At 42.3% G+C, this 26,854-nt stretch overlaps 1 protein-coding gene across 2 annotated transcripts in view; it reads left to right on the forward strand.

Annotated features, from left to right (window-relative positions):
• The window catches only part of JADE1 (jade family PHD finger 1), a 343,209-nt gene that overhangs the window by 235,072 nt on the left and 81,283 nt on the right, over nucleotides 1–26,854 (forward strand). For both annotated transcript variants that reach the window (XM_053703655.1, XM_053703656.1), the window contains one exon: nucleotides 24,162–24,329. In XM_053703655.1, coding sequence (XP_053559630.1) covers nucleotides 24,162–24,329 — 168 coding nt within the window. The remainder of the gene's footprint in view (nucleotides 1–24,161; nucleotides 24,330–26,854) is intronic.

Here is a 26,854-nt window from a genome sequence, read left to right on the forward strand (position 1 = left end):
TCTGTATGATTTTAACCGGAGTAGTTAAGATCATGTTGCTGTTCTCGGCCATCTGAGGAGTGAGGTAAACTTCAGATCAGGGGACAGCGGGCAGGTTCACCTGCAAAGAGGTATGTAGCAGCATATTATTTTCTGAGAATGGAATTGACTAGAAAATACTGCAAATACCTATATAAAGTAAGTTCAGCCTTAAATGCAGTAGTAGCAACTGGTATCAGGCTGTCATGTATGTATATTTTCACTTCAGTATTCTGGGGAATGGCATTTCACTGAAATAATACTGTTTACATAAAACTTTAGCCTATTTTGCAGTTAAAACGGCTTGCAGCAGGCTTTTTATGACAAATACATTTATTGATGTGAAACGTTTTTGCTGGCATGTAAAATCGTTTATATTTCTGAGGTACTGGGTGAAAACTTATTTGGGCATTAGTTTTATCCACTTGGCGGGCATTTTGTTGGATTTATGACAGTTTACTGATCTCCCTCACTGTTGTGTGTGAGGGGGAGGGGCTGAATTTGGCGCTTTTACTACGCATCAGAAATTCAGTCACAAGTCTGTTCTTCTTCCCTGCATGATCCGGTTCGTCTCTACAGAGCTCAGGGGTCTTCAAAAGTTATTTTGAGGGAGGTAATCACTCACAGCAGACCTGTGAGATTGTGCTTGACTGTGATAAAAAACGTTACATTCTGTACTTTTTTTCTGCTATTAAAGGGCTAGTTATCCATTACTAATGGGAGCAATCCTTTGCTAAGATTGTATTTTTACTGAGAAAAAAGTTTGTTTTTCATAAAATTATCTGTTTTATTGTACTCAACTGTCATATCCTTCTGTGCTTCTTAAAGGCACAGTGCGTTTTTGCATACTATTTATAAAAGTGAATTGAAAAGTATTTCCAAGTTTGCTGGTTATTTGCTAGTGTGTTTAACATGTCTGACTCAGACGAATATCTCTGTGCTATATGTGCTAAAGCCAAAGTGGAGCCCAATAGAAATTTATGTACTAATTGTATTGATGCTACTTTAAATAAAAGTCAATCTGTACAAATTGAACAGCTTTCACCAGACAACGAGAGGAAAGTTATGCCTTCTAACTCCCCTCACGTGTCAGTACCTGCATCTCCCGCTCGGGGGGTGCGTGATATTGTAGCGCCGAGTACATCAGGGCGGCCATTACAAATCACATTGCAGGACATGGCTAATGTTATGACTGAGGTTTTGTCAAAATTACCAGAACTTAGAGGGAAGCGGGACCACTCTGGGGTGAGAACAGAGTGCGCTGATAATACTAGGGCCATGTCAGATACTGGGTCACAGTATGCGGAACATGAGGACGGAGAGCTTCAATCTGCAGGTGACGGTTCTGATCCCATTAGAGTGGATTCAGACATTTCTAATTTTAAGTTTAAGCTTGATAACCTCCGCGTACTGTTAGGGGAGGTATTAGCGGCTCTGAATGATTGTAACACCGTTGCAATTCCAGAGAAATTATGTAGGCTGGATAGATACTATGCGGTACCGGCGAGTACTGACGTATTTCCTATACCTAAGAGGCTTACAGAGATAATTACTAAGGAGTGGGATAGGCCCGGTGTGCCCTTTTCCCCCCCTCCTGTATTTAGAAAAATGTTTCCAATAGACGCCACCACACGGGACTTATGGCAGACGATCCCTAAGGTGGAGGGAGCGGTTTCGACTCTGGCTAAGCGTACCACTATCCCGGTGGAGGATAGCTGTGCTTTTTCTGATCCAATGGATAAAAAATTAGATGGTTACCTTAAGAAAATGTTTGTTCAACAAGGTTTTATATTACAACCTCTTGCATGTATTGCGTCTGTCACGGCCGCATCAGCCTTTTGGTCCGAGTCCCTGGAAGAGACTCTTGACTCAATAACTATAGAGGAAATTTCAAACAAGCTTAAAACAATTAAGCTAGCTAATTCATTTGTTTCAGATGCCGTTGTACATTTAACTAAACTTACGGCTAAGAATTCCGGATTCGCCATTCAGGCACGCAGAGCACTGTGGCTAAAATCCTGGTCAGCTGATGTTACTTCTAAATCTAAGTTACTCAACATACCTTTCAAAGGGCAGACCTTATTCGGGCCCGGTTTGAAGGAAATTATCGCTGACATTACAGGAGGTAAAGGCCACGCCCTGCCTCAAGACAGAGCCAAGCCGAAGGCTAGACAGTCTAATTTTCGTTCCTTTCGTAATTTCAAGACAGGAGCAGCATCAACTTCCTCTGCACCAAAACAGGAAGGAGCTGTTGCTCGCTACAGACAAGGCTGGAGACCTAACCAGTCCTGGAACAAGGGCAAGCAGGCCAGAAAACCTGCTGCTGCCCCTAAGACAGCATGAATTGAGGGCCCCCGATCCGGGACCGGATCTAGTGGGGGGCAGACTTTCTCTCTTCGCCCAGGCTTGAGCAAGAGATGTCCAGGATCCCTGGGCGTTAGAGATCATATCTCAGGGATATCTTCTGGACTTCAAATCCTCTCCCCCAAAAGGGAGATTCCATCTGTTAAGGTTGTCAACAAACCAAATAAAGAAAGAGGCGTTTCTACGCTGTGTACAAGATCTTTTATTAATGGGTGTGATCCATCCGGTTCCGCGGTCGGAACACGGACAGGGGTTTTACTCAAATCTGTTTGTGGTTCCCAAGAAAGAAGGAACCTTCAGACCAATCTTGGATTTAAAGATCCTAAACAAATTCCTAAGAGTTCCATCGTTCAAAATGGAAACTATTCGGACAATCCTACCCATGATCCAAAAGGGGTCAGTACATGACCACAGTGGATTTAAAGGATGCTTACCTTCACATACCGATTCACAGAGATCATTTCCGGTATCTAAGGTTTGCCTTCCTAGACAGGCATTACCAGTTTGTAGCTCTTCCATTCGGGTTGGCTACGGCTCCAAGAATCTTCACAAAGGTTCTGGGAGCTCTTCTGGCGGTACTAAGACCGCGAGGAATCTCGGTAGCTCCATACCTAGACGACATTCTGATTCAAGCTTCAAGCTTTCAAACTGCCAAGTCTCATACAGAGTTTGTACTGGCATTTCTAAGATCGCATGGGTGGAAGGTAAACGAAAAGAAGAGTTCTCTCGTTCCACTCACAAGAGTTCCCTTCTTGGGGACTCTTATAGATTCTGTAGAAATGAAGATTTACCTGACAGAAGACAGGTTAACAAAACTTCAAAACGCCTGCCGTGCCCTTCATTCCATTCAACACCCGTCAGTGGTTCAATGTATGGAGGTGATCGGCTTAATGGTAGCGGCAATGGACATAGTCCCCTTTTCACGCCTACACCTCAGACCGCTGCAATTGTGCATGCTAAGTCAGTGGAATGGGGATTACTCAGACTTGTCCCCCACTCTGAATCTGGATCAAGAGACCAGGAATTCTCTTCTGTGGTGGCTTTCTCGGCCACATCTGTCCAAGGGGATGCCATTCAGCAGGCCAAATTGGACAATTGTAACAACAGACGCCAGCCTGTTAGGTTGGGGCGATGTCTGGAATTCCCTGAAGGCTCAGGGATCATGGACTCAGGAGGAGAGTCTCCTGCCAATAAACATTCTGGAATTGAGAGCAGTTCTCAATGCCCTTCTGGCTTGGCCCCAGTTAACAACTCGGGGGTTCATCAGGTTTCAGTCGGACAACATCACGACTGTAGCTTACATCAACCATCAGGGAGGGACAAGAAGCTCCCTAGCTATGATGGAAGTATCAAAGATAATTCGCTGGGCAGAGTCTCACTCTTGCCACCTGTCAGCAATCCACATCCCGGGAGTGGAGAACTGGGAGGCGGATTTCCTAAGTCGTCAGACTTTTCATCCGGGGGAGTGGGAACTTCATCCGGAGGTCTTTGCCCAAATACTTCGACGTTGGGGCAAACCAGAGATAGATCTCATGGCATCTCGACAGAACGCCAAGCTTCCTTGTTACGGGTCCAGATCCAGGGATCCGGGAGCGGTTCTGATAGATGCTTTGACAGCACCTTGGACCTTCGGGATGGCTTATGTGTTTCCACCCTTCCCGATGCTTCCTCGATTGATTGCCAGAATCAAACAGGAGAGAGCATCAGTGATTCTAATAGCGCCTGCATGGCCACGCAGGACTTGGTATGCAGATCTAATGGACATGTCATCCTGTCCACCTTGGTCTCTGCCTCTGAGACAGGACCTTCTGATTCAGGGTCCTTTCAAACATCAAAATCTAATTTCTCTGAAGCTGACTGCCTGGAGATTGAACGCTTGATTTTATCAAAGCGTGGATTCTCTGAGTCAGTAATTGATACCCTGATACAGGCTAGGAAACCTGTTACCAGAAAGATTTATCATAAAATATGGCGTAAATACCTGTATTGGTGCGAATCCAAAGGTTACTCTTGGCGTAAGGTTAGGATTCCTAGGATATTGTCTTTTCTACAAGAGGGTTTAGAAAAGGGTTTATCCGCTAGTTCTTTAAAGGGACAGATCTCAGCTCTGTCCATTTTGTTACACAAACGTCTGTCAGAAGTTCCAGACGTTCAGGCTTTTTGTCAGGCTTTGGCCAGGATTAAGCCTGTGTTTAAAACTGTTGCTCCGCCATGGAGTTTAAACCTTGTTCTTAACGTTTTACAGGGCGTTCCGTTTGAACCCCTTCATTCAGTTGATATAAAATTGTTATCTTGGAAAGTTCTATTCTTAATGGCTATTTCCTCGGCTCGAAGAGTCTCTGAGTTATCAGCCTTACATTGTGATTCTCCTTATCTGATTTTTCACTCGGATAAGGTAGTTCTGCGTACTAAACCTGGGTTCTTACCTAAGGTAGTCACTAACAGGAATATCAATCAGGAGATTGTTGTTCCATCCTTGTGTCCTAATCCTTCCTCAAAGAAGGAACGACTTCTGCACAATCTAGATGTAGTTCGTGCCCTAAAATTTTATTTACAGGCAACTAAAGATTTTCGACAAACATCTTCCCTGTTTGTCATTTACTCTGGTCAGAGGAGAGGTCAAAAAGCTTCGGCTACCTCTCTCTCTTTTTGGCTTCGTAGCATAATACGTTTAGCCTATGAGACTGCTGGACAGCAGCCTCCTGAAAGAATTACAGCTCATTCCACTAGAGCTGTGGCTTCCACTTGGGCCTTTAAGAATGAGGCCTCTGTTGAACAGATTTGCAAGGCTGCAACTTGGTCTTCGCTTCATACTTTTTCCAAATTTTACAAATTTGACACTTTTGCTTCTTCGGAGGCTATTTTTGGGAGAAAGGTTCTTCAGGCAGTGGTTCCTTCTGTATAAAGATCCTGCCTATCCCTCCCGTCATCCGTGTACTTTTGCTTTGGTATTGGTATCCCAGAAGTAATGATGACCCGTGGACTGATCACACTTCACAGGAGAAAACATAATTTATGCTTACCTGATAAATTCCTTTCTCCTGTAGTGTGATCAGTCCACGGCCCGCCCTGTTTTTTATGGCAGGTCTAAATTTTTAAATTATACTCCAGTCACCACTGCACCCTTTAGCTTCTCCTTTCTCGTTGGTTCTTGGTCGAATGACTGGGTGTGACGTAGAGGGGAGGAGCTATATAGCAGCTCTGCTGGGTGATCCTCTTGCACTTCCTGTTGGGGAGGAGTTAATATCCCAGAAGTAATGATGACCCGTGGACTGATCACACTACAGGAGAAAGGAATTTATCAGGTAAGCATAAATTATGTTTTCGTTTTTTTGATCCGTTTTTTGAACTAAGGGGTTAATCATCCATTTACAAGTGGGTGCAATGCTCTGCTAGTCTATTACATATACTGTAAAAATTTCGTTTGATTTACTGCATTTTTTCACTTTTTTTCATATTCTGACAAAATTTGTTTCTCTTAAAGGCACAGTACCATTTTTTATATTTGCTTGTTAACTTGATTTAAAGTGTTTTCCAAGCTTGCTAGTCTCATTGCTAGTCTGTATAAACATGTCTGACATAGAAGAAACTCCTTGTTCATTATGTTTAAAAGCCATGGTGGAACCCCCTCTTAGAATGTGTACCAAATGTACTGATTTCATTTTAGGCAATATAGATCATTTTCTGTCTTATAAAATTTTTTATCACCAGAGGAATCTGACGAGGGGGAAGTTATGCCGACTAACTTTCCCCACTTGTCAGACCCTTTGACTCCTGCTTAAGGGACTCACGCTCAAATGGCGCCAAGTACATCTAGGGCGCCCATAGCGTTTACTTTACAAGACATGGCGGCAGTCATGGATAATACACTGTCAGACTACCTGAACTTAGAGGTAAGCGAGATAGCTCTGGGGTGAGACAAAATGCAGAGCATACTGACGCTTTAAGAACCATGTCTGATACTGCCTCACAATATGCAGAAGCTGAGGAAAGAGAGCTTCAGTCAGTGGGTGATGTTAATGACTCAGGAAGATACCTGATTCTAATATTTCTACATTTAAATTTAAGCTTGTACACCTCTGCGTGTTGCTTAGGGAGGTTTTAGCTGCTCTGAATGACTGTTTCCATTGCAGTGCCAGAGAAATTGTGTAGACTGGATAAATACTTGCAGTTCCGGTGTGTACTGATGTTTTTCCAATACCTAAAAGGTTTACAAAAATTATTAATAAGGAATGGGATAGACCAGGTGTGCCGTTCTCTTCCCCTCTTATTTTTAGAAAAGTGTTTCCAATAGACGCCACCACACGGGACTTATGGCAGACAGTCCCTAAGGTGGAGGGAGCAGTTTCTACTCTAGCAAAGCATACTACTATTCCTGTCGAGGACAGTTGTGCTTTTTTAGATCCAATGGATAAAAAATTAGGTTACCTTAAGAAAATATTTATTCAACAAGGTTTTATCCTACAGCCCCTTGCATGCATTGCCCCTGTCACTGCTGCTGCAGCGTACTGGTTTGAGTCTCTGGAAGAAGCTTTACAGGTAGCGACTCCATTGGATAACATACTTGGCAAACTTAGAGCACTTAAGCTAGCCAATTCTTTTATTTCTGATGCCATTGTTCATTTGACTAAACTAACGGCTAAGAATTCTGGTTTTGCTATACAGGCGCGCATAGCGATATGGCTTAAATCATGGTCAGCTGACGTGACTTCAAAATCTAAGCTACTTAACACTCCCTTCAAGGGGCAGACCCTATTCGGGCCTGGTTTGAAGGAGATTATTGCTGATATCACTAGAGGAAAAGGTCATGCCATTCCTCAGGACAGGTCCAAATCTAGGGCCAAACAGTCTAATTTTCATGCCTTTCAAAACTTCAAGGCAGGTGCGGCATTAACTTCCTCTAATAATAAACAAGAGGGAACTTTTGCTCAATCTAAGACGGTCTGGAGACCAAACCAGACCTGGAAAAAAGGTAAGCAGGTCAAAAAAGCCTGCTGCTGCCTCTAAGACAGCATGAAGGAACGGCCCCCTATCCGGTAACGGATCTGTCTGATACTGCCTCACAATATGCAGAAGCTGAGGAAAGAGAGCTTCAGTCAGTGGGTGATGTTAATGACTCAGGAAGATACCTGATTCTAATATTTCTACATTTAAATTTAAGCTTGTACACCTCTGCGTGTTGCTTAGGGAGGTTTTAGCTGCTCTGAATGACTGTTTCCATTGCAGTGCCAGAGAAATTGTGTAGACTGGATAAATACTTGCAGTTCCGGTGTGTACTGATGTTTTTCCAATACCTAAAAGGTTTACAAAAATTATTAATAAGGAATGGGATAGACCAGGTGTGCCGTTCTCTTCCCCTCTTATTTTTAGAAAAGTGTTTCCAATAGACGCCACCACACGGGACTTATGGCAGACAGTCCCTAAGGTGGAGGGAGCAGTTTCTACTCTAGCAAAGCATACTACTATTCCTGTCGAGGACAGTTGTGCTTTTTTAGATCCAATGGATAAAAAATTAGGTTACCTTAAGAAAATATTTATTCAACAAGGTTTTATCCTACAGCCCCTTGCATGCATTGCCCCTGTCACTGCTGCTGCAGCGTACTGGTTTGAGTCTCTGGAAGAAGCTTTACAGGTAGCGACTCCATTGGATAACATACTTGGCAAACTTAGAGCACTTAAGCTAGCCAATTCTTTTATTTCTGATGCCATTGTTCATTTGACTAAACTAACGGCTAAGAATTCTGGTTTTGCTATACAGGCGCGCATAGCGATATGGCTTAAATCATGGTCAGCTGACGTGACTTCAAAATCTAAGCTACTTAACACTCCCTTCAAGGGGCAGACCCTATTCGGGCCTGGTTTGAAGGAGATTATTGCTGATATCACTAGAGGAAAAGGTCATGCCATTCCTCAGGACAGGTCCAAATCTAGGGCCAAACAGTCTAATTTTCATGCCTTTCAAAACTTCAAGGCAGGTGCGGCATTAACTTCCTCTAATAATAAACAAGAGGGAACTTTTGCTCAATCTAAGACGGTCTGGAGACCAAACCAGACCTGGAAAAAAGGTAAGCAGGTCAAAAAAGCCTGCTGCTGCCTCTAAGACAGCATGAAGGAACGGCCCCCTATCCGGTAACGGATCTAGTAGGGGGCAGACTTTCACTCTTCGCCCAGGCGTGGGCAAGAGATGTTCAGGATCCCTGGGCGTTGGAAATTATATCCCAGGGATATCTTCTGGACTTCAAAGCTTCCCCCCCTAAAGGGAGATTTCACCTTTCACAATTATCTGCACACCAGATAAAGAGAGAGGCATTCTTACACTGTGTACGAGACCTCCTAGTTATGGGAGTGAACAGGAACAGGGTTTTTACTCAAATCTGTTTGTGGTTCTCAAAAAAGAGGGAACCTTCAGACCAATTTTGGATCTAAAGATCTTAAACAAATTCCTCAAAGTTCCGTCGTTCAAGATGGAAACTATTCGTACCATCCTACCACTGATCCAGGAGGGTCAATATATGACTACAGTGGATCTAAAGGATGCTTATCTTCACATTCCAATACACAAAGATCATCTTCGGTTTCTCAGGTTTGCCTTTCAAGACAGGCATTACCAGTTGTAGCTCTTCCCTTTGGATTAGCTACAGCCCCAAGAATCTTTACAAAGGTTCTAGGGTCGCTTATGGCGGTCCTAAGGCAGCGGGGCATAGCAGTAGCCCCTTATTTAGACGACATCCTGATACAGGCGTCAAACCTCCAAATTGCCAAGTCTCATACAGACGTAGTACTGGCATTTATGAGGTCGCAGGAAAAGAGTTCTCTATCCCCACTCACAAGAGTTTCATTTCTAGGGACTCTGATAGATTCTATAGAAATGAAAATTCACCTGACGGAGTCCAGGTTATCAAAGCTTCTAAATTCCTGCCGGGTTCTTCATTCCATTCTGCGCCCTTCGGTGTCTCAGTGTATGGAAGTAATCGGCTTAATGGTAGCGGCAATGGACATAGTGCCGTTTGCATGCTTACATCTCAGACCGCTGCAACTATGCATGCTCAGTCAGTGGAGCGGGGATTACACAGATTTGTCCCCTCAACTGAATCTGGACCAAGAGACCAGGGATTCTTTTCCCTGGTAGCTATCTCGGGTCCATCTGTCCAAAGGTATGACCTTTCGCAGGCCAGATTGGACAATTGTAACAACAAATGCCAGCCTTCTAGGTTGGGGTGCAGTCTGGAACTCTCCTTCCAAAAAAGGAGTCTCTCCTTCCAATAAATATTCTGGAACTAAGAGCGATATTCAAGGCTCTTCAGGCTTGGCCTCAGTTAGCAACTCTGAGGTACATCAGATTTCAGTCGGACAACATCACGACTGTAGCTTACATCAACTATCAAGAGGGAACAAGAAGTTCCCTAGAGATGTTAGAAGTTCAAAAATAATTCACTGGGCAGAGATTCACTCTTGCCACCTATCCGCTATCCATAACCCAGGTGTAGAGCACTGGGAGGCGGATTTTCTAAGTCGTCAGACTTTTTCATCCGGGAGAGTGGGAACTCCATCCGGAGGTATTTGCACAACTGATTCATCATTGGGGCAAACCAGAACTGGATCTCATGGCGTCTCGCCAGAATGCCAAGCTTCCGTGTTACGGATCCAGGTCCAGGGATCCCAATGCGACACTGATAGATGCTCTTGCAGCGCCCTGGTCTTTCAACCTAGCTTATGTGTTTCCACCGTTTCCTCTGCTCCCTCGACTGATTGCCAAGATCAAGCAGGAGAGAGCATCAGTGATTCTGATAGCACCTGCGTGGCCACGCAGGACCTGGTATGCAGATCTAGTGGACATGTCATCCTTTCCACCATGGTCTCTGCCTCTGAGACAGGGCCTTCTACTTCAGGGCCCTTTCAACCATCCAAATCTAATTTCTCTGCGGCTGACTGCCTAGAGATTGAACGCTTGATTTTATCAAAGCGTGGCTTCTCCGAGTCAGTTATTGATACCTTAATACGGGCACGAAAGCCTGTCACCAGGAAAATTTACCATAAGGTATGGCGTAGATATCTTTATTGGTGTGAATCCAAGGGTTACTCATGGAGTAAGGTCAGGATTCCTAGGATATTATCTTTTCTCCAAGAAGGTTTGGAAAAAGGATTGTCAGCTAGTTAAGCGTCTGGCAGATGTTCCAGACGTTCAGGCATTTTGTCAGGCTTTAGTTAGAATCAAGCCTTTGTTTAAACCAGTTGCTCCACCATGGAGCTTAAACTTGGTTCTTAAGGTTCTTCAAGAAGTTCTGTTTGAACCTCTTCATTCCATAGATATCAAACTTTTATCTTGGAAAGTCCTTTTTTTGGTAGCTATTTCCTCAGTAGAGTCTCCGAGTTATCTGCCTTACAATGTGATTCTCCTTATCTGATTTTTCATATGGATAAGGTAGTCCTGCGTACCAAATCTGGGTTTTTACCTAAGGTGGTATCTAACAAGAATATCAATCAAGAGATTGTTGTTCCATCCTTGTGTTTCACAATCTGGACGTGGTCCGTGCTTTAAAGTTTTTAATTTCAAGCTACTAAAGATTTTCATCAAACATCTGCTTGGATTGTTGTCTTCTCTGAACAGAGGAGAGATCAAAAGGCTTCGGCAACCTCTCCTTCTTTTTGGTTAAGAAGCTTAATCCGCTTAGCCTATGAGACTGCTGGACAGCAGCCTCCTGAAAGGATTACAGCTCATTCCACTAGAGCTGTGGCTTCCACTTGGGTCTTTAAAAATGAGGCTTCTTTTGAACAGATTTGCAAGGCGGCGACTTGGTCTTCGCTTCATACTTTTTCAAAATTTAGCAAATTTGATACTTTTGCTTCTTCGGAGGCTATATTTGGGAGAAAGGTTTTACAGGCAGTGTTTCCTTCCATTTAAGTTCCTGCCTTGTCCCTCCCTTCATCCGTGTACTTTAGCTTTGGTATTGGTATCCCACAAGTAATGGATGATCCGTGGACTGGATACACCTTACAAGAGAAAACACAATTTATGCTTACCTGATAAATTTATTTCTCTTGTGGTGTATCCAGTCCACGGCCCGCCCTGTCATTTTAAGGCAGGTAATTTTTAAATTTAAACTACAGTAACCACTGCACCCTATGGTTCCTCCTTTCTCGGCTTGTTTTCGGTCGAATGACTGGCTATGACAGTTAGGGGAGGAGCTATATTGCTGCTCTGCTGTGGGTTTCCTCTTGCAACTTCCTGTTGGGAATGAGAATATCCCACAAGTAATGGATGATCCGTGGACTGGATACACCACAAGAGAAATAAATTTATCAGGTAAGCATAAATTGTGTTTTTTATCCTTAAAATAGAGAGACTGGCTGAAGGTGTTATTTGGGACTAGAAAGGATTATTCATTCTTTATTTTCTCTGCAAGGATATGGTTAAATAAAGAGTGAGACTTAAGTTTTCGGTGTTGGACAGAAACACGTACTTTTACAGTGGCACAGTTTATTTTCTTGGTCCGATCATGTCTTTCCCCTCTTCCATTTTAATCATTATAGAGCGGAGCGGGTTAGGCAGTGAGTGCTTTGTACTAGCGAACACGTCACATATCTCTGAGTCGGCTACTAGCTTGATCGAACCAGATCTGCTTGATCTCACAGCTTTCCAAGTCTGACAGCCAACTCTGACAGCGGATCTGAAGCAAGCATAGGGTCTCCTTGCAGTTACTAGTGACAACTCAGGTCCTGGTGCAGTAATACTCGGCTAGACTGAGGTATAGAGGTGTGAGGAAAATTTTAAGAATTTTTTTTTTCTTTTTGCTGCAAAGTGTTTGTGGCGACTCTATATACCGTACTGGTAGTAGGATTTTTATATATATTTAAAAGTTTGGGGATCAGCTTTGTAATTATGGACTCAGACCAAAATATAGCTATTTCCTTTGACAAATGTTTGCTTTGTCTGATGGCTTAGGTTGTACCCTCTGTGCAATTTTTCGCTGCATGCTTATCTAAGACTTTGAAATTTAAAGGGACACTGTACCCAAAAATTTTCTTTTGTGATTCAGATAGAGCATGTAATTTTAAGCAACTTTCTAATTTACTCCTATTATCAATTTTTCTTTGTTCTCTTGCTATCTTTATATGAAAAAGAAGGCATCTAAGCTTTTTTCTTGGTTCAGCACTCTGGACAGCAGTTTTTGATTGGCGGATGAATTTATCCACCAATCAGCAAGGACAACCTAGGTTGTTCACCAAAAATGGGCCGGCATCTAAACTTACATTCTTGCATTTCAAATAAAGATACCAAGAGAATAAAGAAGATTTGATAATAGGAGTAAATGAGAAAGTTGCTTAAAATTGCATGCTCTATCTGAATCATGAAAGAAATTTTTTGGGTACAGTGTCCCTTTAAAGATAAATTACTCCCTTATGATCCATATGTCTCCCAGGACAATGCTGTTCATGATATGCCTCAGCTTTCTCCTCAGACGTCCCAAGCCCTGATCGTTTCACATACAGTGCCTTGTGGTTCCTCTCAACCTCTTGGGGGTGTTTATTTGCCAGGAGATTTTGCTGCACAGATAACTTCTGCGGTGTCTGCAGCTTTATCTGCTTTCCCTGTTTTTGGTAAGCGTAAGAGGAAATCTAGACATATTTTTGCTAATAAGGTTTCTGATCCCACTAAATCTGCGCTGGTCAACCTTTCTCAAATGTCTGATGAGGATACTTCAGTAGCTTCTGAAGGTGAGATATCAGACACTGACATGATGGGGGGAAATTCTACAGGTTCTGAAGATGTTAATTTCAGATTTAAACTTGAACACCTCCGGTTGCTTCTGAAGGAGGTTCTAGCTACTTTGGATGACTCCGAACCTTCTGTCGTTGTCAACCCTAAGAAATCAACTAAACCTAATAGTTTATGATGCTCCCTCATCCGTGGAAGTTTTTCCTGTTCCAGACCGTATGTTGGAAATTATAGCTCAGGAATGGGATAAGCCAGGGATTCCTTTTTCCCCTTCCCCTATTTTTAAAAAAATGTTTGCTGTTGCTGACTCCATTCGTGACTTGTGGTGCACTGTGTGCCTAAGGTAGAAGGAGCTATCTCTACTCTAGCCAAAATAACTACTATTCCTATAAAGGACAGTTGTTTCTCCAAGGATCCTATGGATAAGAAGCTAGAGGCTTACTTAAAAAAATATGTACATCCATCAAAGATTACAGTGGCAACCTGCTGCAAGTATTGCTACAGTTGCGGGAGCAGCATCTTAACTGGCCAATACTTTTATCTACGATGCCAACATGCAGGTGATTAGACTGGGAGCCAAGATGTCTAGCTTCGCTGTTCTAGCTTGCAGAGCTCTGTGGCTAAAATCTTGGTCGGCTGATGTACCTTCCAAGTCAAAGCTTCTGCATTTACCTTATAAGAGTAAGACTTTATTTGGTCCTTGTCTGGCGGAGATCATTACTGATATTACGGGTGGAAAGGGATCTTTCCTACCTCAGGATAAGAAGAATAGACCTAAGGATTGCCAGAATTCTAATTTTCATTCCTTTCGTAACTTTAAAGGACAGAAATCTTTCTCCTCTTCTTCCAAGCCAGAGCAATCCAAGACTTCATGGAGGTACATTCAGTCTTGGAATAAGGGGAATCAAACCAAGAAGCCTTCCACTGATTCTAAATCAGCATGAAGGGTCTGCCCCTGATCCCATTTTGGATCAAGTGGGGACAGGCTTTCTTTTTTATGGCAGGCTTGGATACGCGATGTCCCAGATCCTTGGTCTGTGGACATAGTATCCCAGGGTTACAGAATAGGATTCAAGGCTTGCCCTCCAAGGGGCAGATTTCTCCTGTCAAGATTATCTACAAACCAGGTAAAGAGGGAGGCCTTCTTAAACTGTGTAGAGGACCTATCCTCCCTGGGACTAATTGTTCCAGTTCCTGTAGAGGAACAGGGTCAATGATTTTATTCAAATCTCTTTGTGGTTCCCAAAAAGGAGCAAACTTTTCGTCCCATCCTAGACCTAAAGTACCTCAACAAATTCCTCAGGGTTCTGTCCTTCAAGATGGAAACTATTCGTTCCATTCTTGCATTGGTTCAGGAAGGTCATATTATGATGACCATAGATCTGAAGGACGCGTATCTTCATGTTCTTATTCACAGGGATCATCACCAGTTTCTGAGGTTTGCCTTCCTGGACAAGCACTTCCAGTTTGTTGCCCTTCCTTTTGATATTGCTACGGCTCCCAGAATATTCAAAAAGGTTCTGGGGGCTCTCTTGGCTGTGGTCAGATCTAAGGGGATAACGGTGGCACCTTACCTTGATGCCATCTTAGTTCAGGCATCATCTTTTCAACTAGCAAGATCTCATACGGACATGTTGTTGTCTATTCTACGTTTCCACGGGTGGAAAGTGAATCTGGAAAAGAGTTCCTTAGTACCAGACACAAGGGTGTGTTTCTTGGGAACAATTATAGATTCTCTATCCATGAATTTTTTTTTGACGGGTGTCAGAAAATTCCAAACTTCTTGCTTCCTGCCTTTCTCTCCAGTCTTCTGTTCGACAGAAGACATGCTCAATGCATGAAGGTGTTAGGGCTCATGGTAGCTTCCATGGATATAATTCCTTTTGCTCTGTTCCATCTGAGACCTCTGCATTTATGCATGCTCAGCCAATTGAACGGAGACCATCGCAGATGATAGATCTGGGTCTCCTAACAAGAGACTCTCTGTTGGTGGATTTCACAGGACCATCTGTCTTGGGGCACATGCTTCCTGAGACCTTCCTGGGTGATTGTGACCACGGACGCCAGCCTGTTAGGCTGGGTAGCAGTTTGGGGCTCATTAAAAGCTCAGGACCTGTGGACTCTGGAGTCTTCTCTTCCCATAAACATCTTAGAGTTGAGAGCAATCTTCAATGCTTTGACAGCTTGATCTCAATTATCTTTAGATTCCAGTCGGACAACATCACCTCAGTGGCTTACATCAACAACCTGGGAGGAACTCGGAATTCCTTAGCTATGAAGGAGGAGACTCACATTCACAATTGTTTCCTATCTGCCAACCACATTCCAGGGGTAGAGAACTAGGAAGCAGATTTTCTGAGCAGATGGACTTTTCATCCCGGGGAGTGGGCTCTCCATCCGGAGGTGTTCTCAAAGATAACCCTCAAGTGGGGGGTTCCGGAGGTGGATCTGATGGCGTCTCGTCAAAATGCCAAACTTCCAAAGTATGTTCAAGGTCAAGAGATCCTCTGATATACGCTCTGGTGCTTCCTTGGAACTTCTCTGGCATACCTGTTTCCTCCGTTTGCTCTCCTTCCATGAGTCATTGCTCGTATCAAACAGGAGAGAGCATCTGTAATTCTAATCGCTCCTGCATGGCCTTGCAGGATCTTGTTCGCGGATCTGGTGAAGATGTCATCTCTTCCACAATGGAGGTTACCTCTGAAGACTGACCTTCTACTTCAGGGTCTCTTCCTCCATCCAAATCTAGATTCTCTGAAGCTGACTGCTTGGTGATTGAACGCCTAGTTTGGGCTAGACATGGTTTTTCTGAGGCAGCCATTGATACCATGCTTCAGGCTTGTAAACCTGTTACTCACAAGATTTATCATAAGGTATGGTGTCAGGTGAGGATTCCTCACATTTTATCTTTTCTCCAGGATGGCCTGGAGAAAGGATTGTCAGTCAGCACTCTGAAGGGTCAGATTTCTGCACTAACTATTCTTCTGCACAAACGTCTGGCAGATTTGCCAGATGTCCAAGCTTTTGTTCATGCCCTGGTCAGAATCCGGCCTGTGTTTAAACCTGTTGCTCCTCCTTGGAGCCTTAACCTTGTTAAAGTTTTGCAACAGGCTCAGTTTGAGCCGATGCATTCTGTTGATATTAAATTGTTATCTTGGAAGGTTTTATTTCTTCTTGCTATTTCTTCCGCTCGCAGAGTTTCTGAGCTTTCGGCTCTGCAGTCTGATTCCCCTTACCTTATTTTTCATGCGGATAAGTCGGTCCTTCGTACTAAGCTGGGTTTTCTCCCTAAGGTAGTGTCGGATTGAAATATTAATCAGGAAATTGTTGTTCATCTTTTTATACCAATCCTTCTTCCCATAAGGAACATCGTTTGCATAACCTGGATGTTGTGCGTGCTCTAAAATATTAACTTCAAGCAACTAAAGATCTTTGTGAATCTTCTGCCCTGTTTGTGGTTTTCTCTGGTAAGCATAGGGGTCAGAAGGCCACTTCTACTACCCTCTCCCTCTGGTTGAGAAGTATTATCCGGTTAACTTATGAGACAGCTGGACAACAACCTCCTGAGAGAATTACAGCTCATTCCACGAGGGCTGTCTCCTCTTCTTGGGCTTTCAAAAATGAAGCTTTTGTGGAGCAAATTTGCAAGGCGGCAACGTGGTCCTCTTTGCATACCTTTTCCAAATTCTACAAATTTGATACTCCATGCCATAGGAAAGAAAACTACATTTATGCTTACCTGATAAATTTCTTTCTGGGCATGAAGAGTCCACGACCCCGCCCTTATTTAAATTTAATTTGGCAGTATTTTTATGTAAACCTCAGGCACCTCTATACCCTTGTGTTATCTTCTTTTTCCATTTTCCTTCTGCTGAATGACTGGGGATTATGGGTAAGGGAAGTGACACTCAACAGCTTTGCTGAGATGCTCTTTGCCTCCTCCTGCTGGCCAGGAGTTGAATATTCCACTAGTAATTGGAATGAAGCTGTGAACTCTCCATGCCCGGAAAGAAAGAAATTTATCAGGTAAGCATACATTTTGTTTTTCAAAGCTAAATTACATAAAAAAGGGGCAAAATAAATAATGAAAGTATATTGCAAAGCTCTTTCATTGCACATAACTAATCATTTTATATATAAAAGAAAATCTCAAGCTGACCCTTAATTAGAATTAAATTATTTTGCATTAAAGGGATATGAAACCCAATTCTTTTTCTTTTATTTCTCAGATAGAGCATGCAATTTTAATTTACTTCTATTATCAATTTTTTTCTGCGGCCTGTTGGTATCTTTATTTAAAAAGCAGGAATGTAAGCTTAGGAGCCGGCCCGTTTTTGGTTCAGGAGCCTAGGTAGCGCTTGCTGATTGGTTGCCTGGCAGACCGGGGCAGAGATGTTCATCCTTGTCCATAAGGCCGTTGTTAAATGGACCTCCGTGTCTCTTGTGACATCTTTATTTGGCTGTGTAGAACGATAGCAACATTTTAAGCCATTTGCTTAGTCTTGATAGGAAAGGGTTATCAAACCTTTCTCATTTTCATGACTAAAAAACATATTTTGCTCATAGACGTGTCATGCTGTCCATCAAAAAAATATTGCAGTACTTAAAATGAATGAACTTTGAAAAATAAACAAGGTAAAACCAAGGCTTAAGATTATCTCATATTTTGAAATAAAACAAACAACTTTGTGCAGCTATGTGAAACTGGCATGTAAATACCATGGGCACTGATGCTGTGCAAGTAATCTCTGGGATGTGTAGATAATGGGTTCTGTTCTGTGTACTGTTTTTGTATTTTTCAGCAACCTTATTTAAATGATTTTCAGAAGCTGCAGATAGCACTAAATACATATTTAATAGTGCTTTGCGATAGTAAGTTGTTTGTAGGTTATACCTTTCTTCTGTTATGTGTGATCAGTCCACGGGTCATCATTACTTCTGGGATATTATCTGCTCCCCTACAGGAAGTGCAAGAGGATTCACCCAGCAGAGTTGCTATATAGCTCCTCCCCTCTACGTCACCTCCAGTCATTCTCTTGCACCCAAAGACTAGATAGGAGGTGTGAGAGGATTATGGTGATTATACTTAGTTTTTATAACTTCAATCAAAAGTTTGTTATTTTACAATAGCACCGGAGCGTGTTATTACTTCTCTGGCAGAGTTTGAAGAAGAATCTACCAGAGTTTTTTCTTATGATTTTAACCGGAGTAGTTAAGATCATATTGCTGTTTCTCGGCCATCTGAGGGAGGTAAAAGCTTCAGATCAGGGGACAGCGGGCAGTTGAATCTGCATTGAGGTATGTAGCAGTTTTTATTTTCTGAATGGAATTGATGAGAAAATCCTGCCATACCGTTATAATGACATGTATGTATACTCTACACTTCAGTATTCTGGGGATGGTATTTCACCGGAATTACTCTGTAAAAGTACATTAAACCTTTTAATAGGTATTTAATCATGTTAAACGTTTTTGCTGGAATGTAGAATCGTTTGCATTTCTGAGGTACTGAGTGAATAAATATTGGGCATTATTTTTCCACTTGGCAGTTTGCTTGTTTTGATTATGACAGTTTCGTTTCTCTCTCACTGCTGTGTGTGAGGGGGAGGGGCCGTTTTTGGCGCTCTTTGCTACGCATCAAAAATTTCCAGTACAGTTACTCTTGTATTTTCTGCATGATCCGGTTCATCTCTAACAGAACTCAGGGGTCTTCAAACTTCTTTGAAGGGAGGTAGATTCTCTCAGCAGAGCTGTGAGACTTATGTAGTGACTGTGTTTTAAAACGTTGCTCTGTGATTTTTATGTTTAAAATTTAATTAGTGTTTCTTTACTAATGGGAACAAACCTTTGCTAACAAGTTGTGTTGTTTTTAAAGAGTGATGCTATAACTGTTTTTCAGTTCATTATTTCAACTGTCATTTAATCGTTTAGTGCTTCTTTGAGGCACAGTACGTTTTTGTTAAATAAGATTGTAACCAAGTTGCATGTTTATTGCTAGTGTGTTAAACATGTCTGATTCAGAGGAAGATACCTGTGTCATTTGTTCCAATGCCAAGGTGGAGCCCAATAGAAATTTATGTACTAACTGTATTGATGCTACTTTAAATAAAAGCCAATCTGTACAAATTGAACAAATTTCACCAAACAGCGAGGGGAGAGTTATGCCGTCTAACTCGCCTCACGTGTCAGTACCTGCGTCTCCCGCCCGGGAGGTGCGTGATATTATGGCGCCTAGTACATCTGGGCAGCCATTACAGATAACATTACAAGATATGGCTACTGTTATGACTGAAGTTTTGGCTAAGTTACCAGAACTAAGAGGCAAGCGTGATCACTCTGGGGTGAGAACAGAGTGCGCTGATAATTCTAGGGCCATGTCTGATACTGCGTCACAGCTTGCAGAGCATGAGGACGGAGAGCTTCATTCTGTAGGTGACGGTTCTGATCCAAGCAGATTGGATTCAGATATTTCAAATTTTAAATTTAAATTGGAAAACCTCCGTGTATTACTAGGGGAGGTCTTAGCGGCTCTTAACGATTGTAACACTGTTGCAATACCAGAGAAAATGTGTAGGTTGGATAAATACTTTGCGGTACCGGCGAGTACTGACGTTTTTCTTATACCTAAGAGATTAACTGAAATTGTTACTAAGGAGTGGGATAGACCCGGTGTGCCGTTCTCACCCCCTCCAATATTTAGAAAGATGTTTCCAATAGACGCCACCACACGGGACTTATGGCAAACGGTCCCTAAGGTGGAGGGAGCAGTTTCTACTTTAGCTAAGCGCACCACTATCCCGGTGGAGGATAGCTGTGCTTTTTCAGATCCTATGGATAAAAAATTAGAGGGTTACCTTAAGAAAATGTTTGTTCAACAAGGTTTTATATTGCAACCCCTTGCATGCATCGCGCCGATTACGGCTGCGGCAGCATTTTGGATTGAGTCTCTGGAAGAGAACCTTAGTTCCGCTACGCTGGACGACATTACGGACAGGCTTAGAGTCCTTAAACTAGCTAATTCATTCATTTCGGAGGCCGTAGTACATTTAACCAAACTTACGGCTAAGAATTCAGGATTCGCCATTCAGGCACGTAGGGCGCTGTGGCTAAAATCCTGGTCGGCTGATGTAACTTCTAAGTCCAAATTACTTAATATACCTTTCAAGGGGCAAACTTTATTTGGGCCCGGTTTGAAAGAAATTATCGCTGACATTACAGGAGGTAAGGGCCACGCTCTACCTCAAGACAAAGCCAAAGCTAAGGCTAGACAGTCTAATTTTCGTCCCTTTCGGAATTTCAAAGCAGGTGCAGCATCAACTTCCACTGCACCAAAACAGGAAGGAGCTGTTGCTCGTTACAGACAAGGCTGGAAACCTAACCAGTCCTGGAATAAGGGCAAGCAGGCCAGAAAACCTGCTGCTGCCCCTAAGACAGCATGAACCGAGGGCCCCCGATCCGGGACCGGATCTAGTGGGGGGCAGACTCTCTCTCTTCGCCCAGGCTTGGGCAAGAGATGTCCAGGATCCCTGGGCGCTAGAGATCATATCTCAGGGATACCTTCTAGACTTCAAATTATCTCCCCCAAGAGGGAGATTTCATCTGTCAAGGTTGTCAACAAACCAAATAAAGAAAGACGCGTTTCTACGCTGTGTACAAGATCTATTATTAATGGGAGTGATCCATCCGGTTCCGCGGTCGGAACAAGGACAAGGGTTTTACTCAAACCTGTTTGTGGTTCCCAAAAAAGAGGGAACTTTCAGGCCAATCTTGGATTTAAAGATCCTAAACAAATTCCTAAGAGTTCCATCGTTCAAGATGGAAACTATTCGGACAATCTTACCCATGATCCAAAAGGGTCAGTACATGACCACAGTGGATTTAAAGGATGCTTACCTTCACATACCGATTCACAAAGATCATTACCGGTATCTAAGGTTTGCCTTCTTAGACAGGCATTACCAGTTTGTAGCCCTTCCATTCGGATTGGCTACGGCTCCAAGAATCTTTACAAAGGTTCTGGGTGCCCTTCTAGCGGTTCTGAGACCGCGAGGAATTTCGGTAGCTCCGTACCTAGACGACATTCTGATACAAGCTTCAAGCTTTCAAACTGCCAAGTCTCATACAGAGTTAGTTCTGGCATTTCTAAGGTCGCATGGATGGAAAGTGAACGAAAAGAAGAGTTCTCTCTTGCCTCTCTCAAGAGTTCCATTCTTGGGGACTCTTATAGATTCTGTAGAAATGAAGATTTATCTGACAGAAGACAGATTAACAAAGCTTCTAAATGCATGCCGTGTCCTTCATTCCATTCAACTCCCGTCAGTAGCTCAATGCATGGAGGTGATCGGCTTAATGGTAGCAGCAATGGACATAGTACCCTTTGCACGTCTACATCTCAGACCGCTGCAATTGTGCATGCTGAGTCAGTGGAATGGGGATTACTCAGATTTGTCCCCCACTCTGAATCTGGATCAAGAGACCAGAAACTCTCTTCTATGGTGGCTTTCTCGGCCACATCTGTCCAGGGGGATGCCGTTCAGCAGGCCGGACTGGACAATTGTAACAACAGACGCCAGCCTTCTAGGTTGGGGCGCTGTCTGGAATTCTCTGAAGGCTCAGGGACAATGGAGTCAGGAGGAAAGTCTCCTGCCAATAAACATTCTGGAATTGAGAGCAGTTCTCAATGCCCTTCTAGCTTGGCCCCAGTTAAAGACTCGGGGGTTCATCAGGTTTCAGTCGGACAACATCACGACTGTAGCTTACATCAACCATCAGGGAGGGACAAGAAGCTCCCTAGCAATGACAGAAGTATCAAAGATAATTCGCTGGGCAGAGTCTCACTCTTGCCACCTGTCAGCAATCCACATCCCGGGAGTGGAGAACTGGGAGGCGGATTTCTTGAGTCGCCAGACTCTTCATCCGGGGGAGTGGGAACTTCATCCGGAGGTCTTTGCCCAAATACTTCGACGTTGGGGCAAACCAGAGATAGATCTCATGGCGTCTCGCCAGAACGCCAAACTTCCTCGCTACGGATCCAGATCCAGGGATCCGGGAGCGGTTCTGATAGATGCTTTGACAGCACCTTGGAACTTCAGGATGGCTTATGTGTTTCCACCCTTCCCGCTGCTTCCTCGATTGATTGCCAAAATCAAACAGGAGAGAGCATCAGTGATTCTAATAGCGCCTGCATGGCCGCGCAGGACTTGGTATGCAGATCTAGTGGACATGTCATCCTGTCCGCCTTGGTCTCTACCTCTAAGACAGGACCTTCTGATTCAGGGTCCATTCAAACATCAAAGTCTAACTTCTCTGAAGCTGACTGCTTGGAAATTGAACGCTTGATTTTATCAAAACGTGGTTTTTCGGAGTCGGTTATTGATACCCTGATACAGGCTAGGAAGCCTGTTACCAGAAAGATTTACCATAAAATATGGCGTAAATACCTATACTGGTGTGAATCCAAAGATTACTCCTGGAGTAAGGTTAGGATTCCTAGGATATTGTCTTTTCTACAAGAAGGTTTAGAAAAGGGTTTATCGGCTAGCTCATTAAAGGGACAGATCTCAGCTCTGTCCATCTTGTTACACAGGCGTCTGTCAGAAAATTCAGACATCCAGGCTTTTTGTCAGGCTTTAGCTAGGATCAAGCCTGTGTTTAAAACTGTTGCTCCGCCATGGAGTTTAAACTTAGTTCTTAACGTTTTACAGGGTGTTCCGTTTGAACCTCTTCATTCCATTGATATAAAATTGTTATCTTGGAAAGTTCTATTTTTAATGGCTATTTCCTCGGCTCGAAGAGTCTCTGAGTTATCAGCCCTACATTGTGATTCTCCTTATCTGATCTTTCACTCAGACAAGGTAGTTCTGCGTACTAAACCTGGGTTCTTACCTAAGGTCGTCTCTAACAGGAATATCAATCAAGAGATTGTTGTTCCATCCTTGTGTCCAAATCCTTCTTCAAAGAAGGAACGTCTTCTACACAATCTGGATGTAGTTCGTGCCCTCAAGTTCTACTTGCAGGCAACTAAAGATTTTCGCCAAACTTCTTCCCTGTTTGTCGTTTATTCTGGACAGAGGAGAGGTCAAAAAGCTTCTGCTACCTCTCTCTCTTTTTGGCTTCGTAGCATTATACGTTTAGCCTATGAGACTGCTGGACAGCAGCCTCCTGAAAGAATTACAGCTCATTCCACTAGAGCTGTGGCTTCCACTTGGGCCTTTAAGAATGAGGCCTCTGTTGAACAGATTTGCAAGGCTGCAACTTGGTCTTCGCTTCATACTTTTTCCAAATTTTACAAATTTGACACTTTTGCTTCTTCGGAGGCTATTTTTGGGAGAAAGGTTCTTCAGGCAGTGGTTCCTTCTGTATAATGAGCCTGCCTATCCCTCCCGTCATCCGTGTACTTTTGCTTTGGTATTGGTATCCCAGAAGTAATGATGACCCGTGGACTGATCACACATAACAGAAGAAAACATAATTTATGCTTACCTGATAAATTCCTTTCTTCTGTTGTGTGATCAGTCCACGGCCCGCCCTGTTTTTTAAGGCAGGTAAATATTTTTTAAATTATAATTCAGTCACCACTACACCCTTGGCTTCTCCTTTCTCGTTGGTCTTTGGTCGAATGACTGGAGGTGACGTAGAGGGGAGGAGCTATATAGCAACTCTGCTGGGTGAATCCTCTTGCACTTCCTGTAGGGGAGCAGATAATATCCCAGAAGTAATGATGACCCGTGGACTGATCACACAACAGAAGAAAGGAATTTATCAGGTAAGCATAAATTATGTTTTTAGAGGACTAAATTATTATTTTATAGAAGAGTTTCAATATTCCTACAGATAGAAACACTAACAATGCATCAGTAGCTTGTTCTATGGTAACTAGCCATCCAGGAATACCCAATTTTAGCCCAATTACACTTCTCACTTAGAACTTTCCTGTAGAATATCAGTGTGATCTCACCTTCTACACACACAGACACAACTAAAGTCTTAATTATTTGTGAATTTATATTTCAGAGAGCCAGCAACTTCAAAATATGTATTTTTAATTTCCTTTTTATTTCAGGCATGTTATGGCATTTTGAAGGTGCCAGAAGGAAGTTGGCTGTGTCGGACGTGTGCCTTGGGGGTGCAGCCTAAATGTTTGCTTTGTCCTAAGAAAGGTGGAGCCATGAAGCCTACACGAAGTGGCACTAAGTGGGTCCACGTCAGCTGTGCTCTGTGGATTCCGGAGGTAGGTTACACTGTAGTAAAATACTACATTACACTTCCAAAAATGTGTGCATCACACACTCATTTCTTTTCCAGTTTGTAATATGTGGATTTTACTTTTATAAGCATTCAAATAGGTTGGTTTTTTTTCTTGTTTTTTTGTTGTTGTATTTTTATATATTAAGAAAACTTATTAAACCGTGTTAGGTCATTGATTTTTTTTAAGCTTTTTTTTTTTCTACCTTTTAAGCAAGAAAAGAAAACATGCAGTCATAGTTTTTGGGGGTATTAGCATAATTCAATATTCTGATATGCAGGACTGGAAAATAATTCTAAAATCTGGAGAGCAAATGTACTAACCTGCTCAGTGTTAAAGATAAACAAAAGCCTGATTTAGTCACCCGTACAATTTCTTACTACTCATGAACTTGCAAACTAGGGAAAATTTCCAGCTCAGCTGCCCTTAAAGATTTGTTTTAATATACATGTGACTGTTCTCCACTTCAGTTAAGCAGATACTTGGCCTTTATGTATTGTTGGCAGGGCAGTGGTTTCTTTACTTTTTCATAGACTAATGTTCTGAGATTGCAGCATATTTACTTAAAGGGACCGTCTGCTCAAAATTTTATGTTGTTTAAAAAGATAGATAATTACTTTATTACTCATTCCCCAGTTTTGCACAGAAAACATTGTTATATTAATACACTTTTTACCTCTGTGATTATCTTGTTTTTAAGCATCTTCTGACAGCCCCTTGATTACATAACTTTACTTTTATTATCTATTGACTTGCATTTAAGCAAATTAGTGCTAGAACCCTTGGGCGTCAGCACAATGTTATCTATACGGCTCACATGAACTAGCACTCCCTTGTTGTGAAAAGCAAATGCAAAATCATGTGATCATGGGGCTGCCTTTAGGGATTTAAAAACAGACAGAAATATAGAGGTTTAAAGGTCAATATAACCATGTTGGTTGTGCGAATGTGGGGAATGGGTAGTAAAGGCATTATCTATATTTTTAAACAATAACCATTTTTGTGTTGACTGTCCCTTTAACAAGTTCCAGTAACAAATGCACAATCTTAACTTTTTTTTATAGCATTGCTTTTGATTACAATAATCCACCTTACTTTAAGAGAAGGCTTATTAATAGTTTAATTTCCCCCCTCATATTATAGATGTTTATCAGTGTTGGGAAAGTTCAGCCCATATCAGGGGTTTTTAAACCTGTCCTCATACCTTCCTAACAGGCCAGATTTTCAGGATATCTGATCTGAACTGGAGAACAGGTGAAATAATTATCTGATTAGTAAACATGGTTATTTTACCTGCTCTCACCCAAGGTAATCCTGAAAACCTGGCCTGTTAGGGAGACCTGAGGACAGGTTTGAAAACCCCTGGTCCATATTAATACATCTAATGCATGCTTAAAGGGCCATAATACCCCTGCAAAAGTGTTAAACACACAGTAGAAGTGCTGCTTTGGACCCATGTGCACTAGAGGTCCCGGGCATGACGGGTTCCTCTCAGGTTCTGATCGGCATATCTACTGCGTGTTTAACCCCTTTTTGGCAGTTAACACACAGTACAGCAGGGTCAATAGTCTTGAAATGACATCTCTAACATATTAGAGCATGTAATTTTTTCAACTTTTATGGCCTTTTAATGACATTGGGATATTCATGTTTTATTTCTTTATGTGTGTTTGACCATTTTAGAATAATATTTTTTGAGGTACTCCCTGTTTTATGTGTGCAATAGCTATCTTGACAATTTGTATTCCTTTTCCTGGTTCAAAAGATTGTGTGGTTGTGTTAGTTGCTTTTGAAGCCACTCTATATAAAAATACTTAAAGGGACACTGAGCCTAAATTTTTTCTTTTGTGATTCAGATAGAACATGCAATTTTAAGCAACTTTCTAATTTACTCCTATTATCAAATGTTCTTCATTCTCTTGGTATCTTTATTTGAAAAGCAAGAATGTAAGTTTAGATGCCGGCCCATTTTTGGTGAACAACCTGGGTTGTTCTTGCTGATTGGTGGATTAATTTAACCGACCAATAAACAGGTGCTGTCCAGTGTCTGAACCAAAAAAAGCTTAGATGCCTTCTTTTTCAAATAAAGATAGCAAGTGAGCAAAGAAAAATTGATAATAGGAGTAAATTAGAAAGTTTCTTAAAATTGCCTGCTCTATCTGAATCGCGAAAGAAAAATTTGCGTTCAGTGTCCCTTTAATTTAAATATTATAGTTACTGTGAAAACAAAGTAAACACTAAGGGCTAGATTACAAGTGTAGAGCTAAATTATCGTGCACCTGCAAACGGGCACATTTGCCCATTTGTGGGAGCGCAATAATTAATCAGCCATTATAAGTGGCTGGTTATTGCTACCGCAAGCTCATGGTAGCAATTAGCGCTTAGAGAATTAATCAGATCTCTGGTTAATTTTATAAATCTACCCCAAATGCCCCTAAAATACAGTGTAGTGTATTTTATTAAAAAATAAAGATAGCAGCATCTTTATTTTTTTAATAAAATAACTGCAC

This window comes from Bombina bombina, chromosome 2, assembly GCF_027579735.1.
Source record: "Bombina bombina isolate aBomBom1 chromosome 2, aBomBom1.pri, whole genome shotgun sequence".
NCBI lineage: Eukaryota > Metazoa > Chordata > Amphibia > Anura > Bombinatoridae > Bombina > Bombina bombina.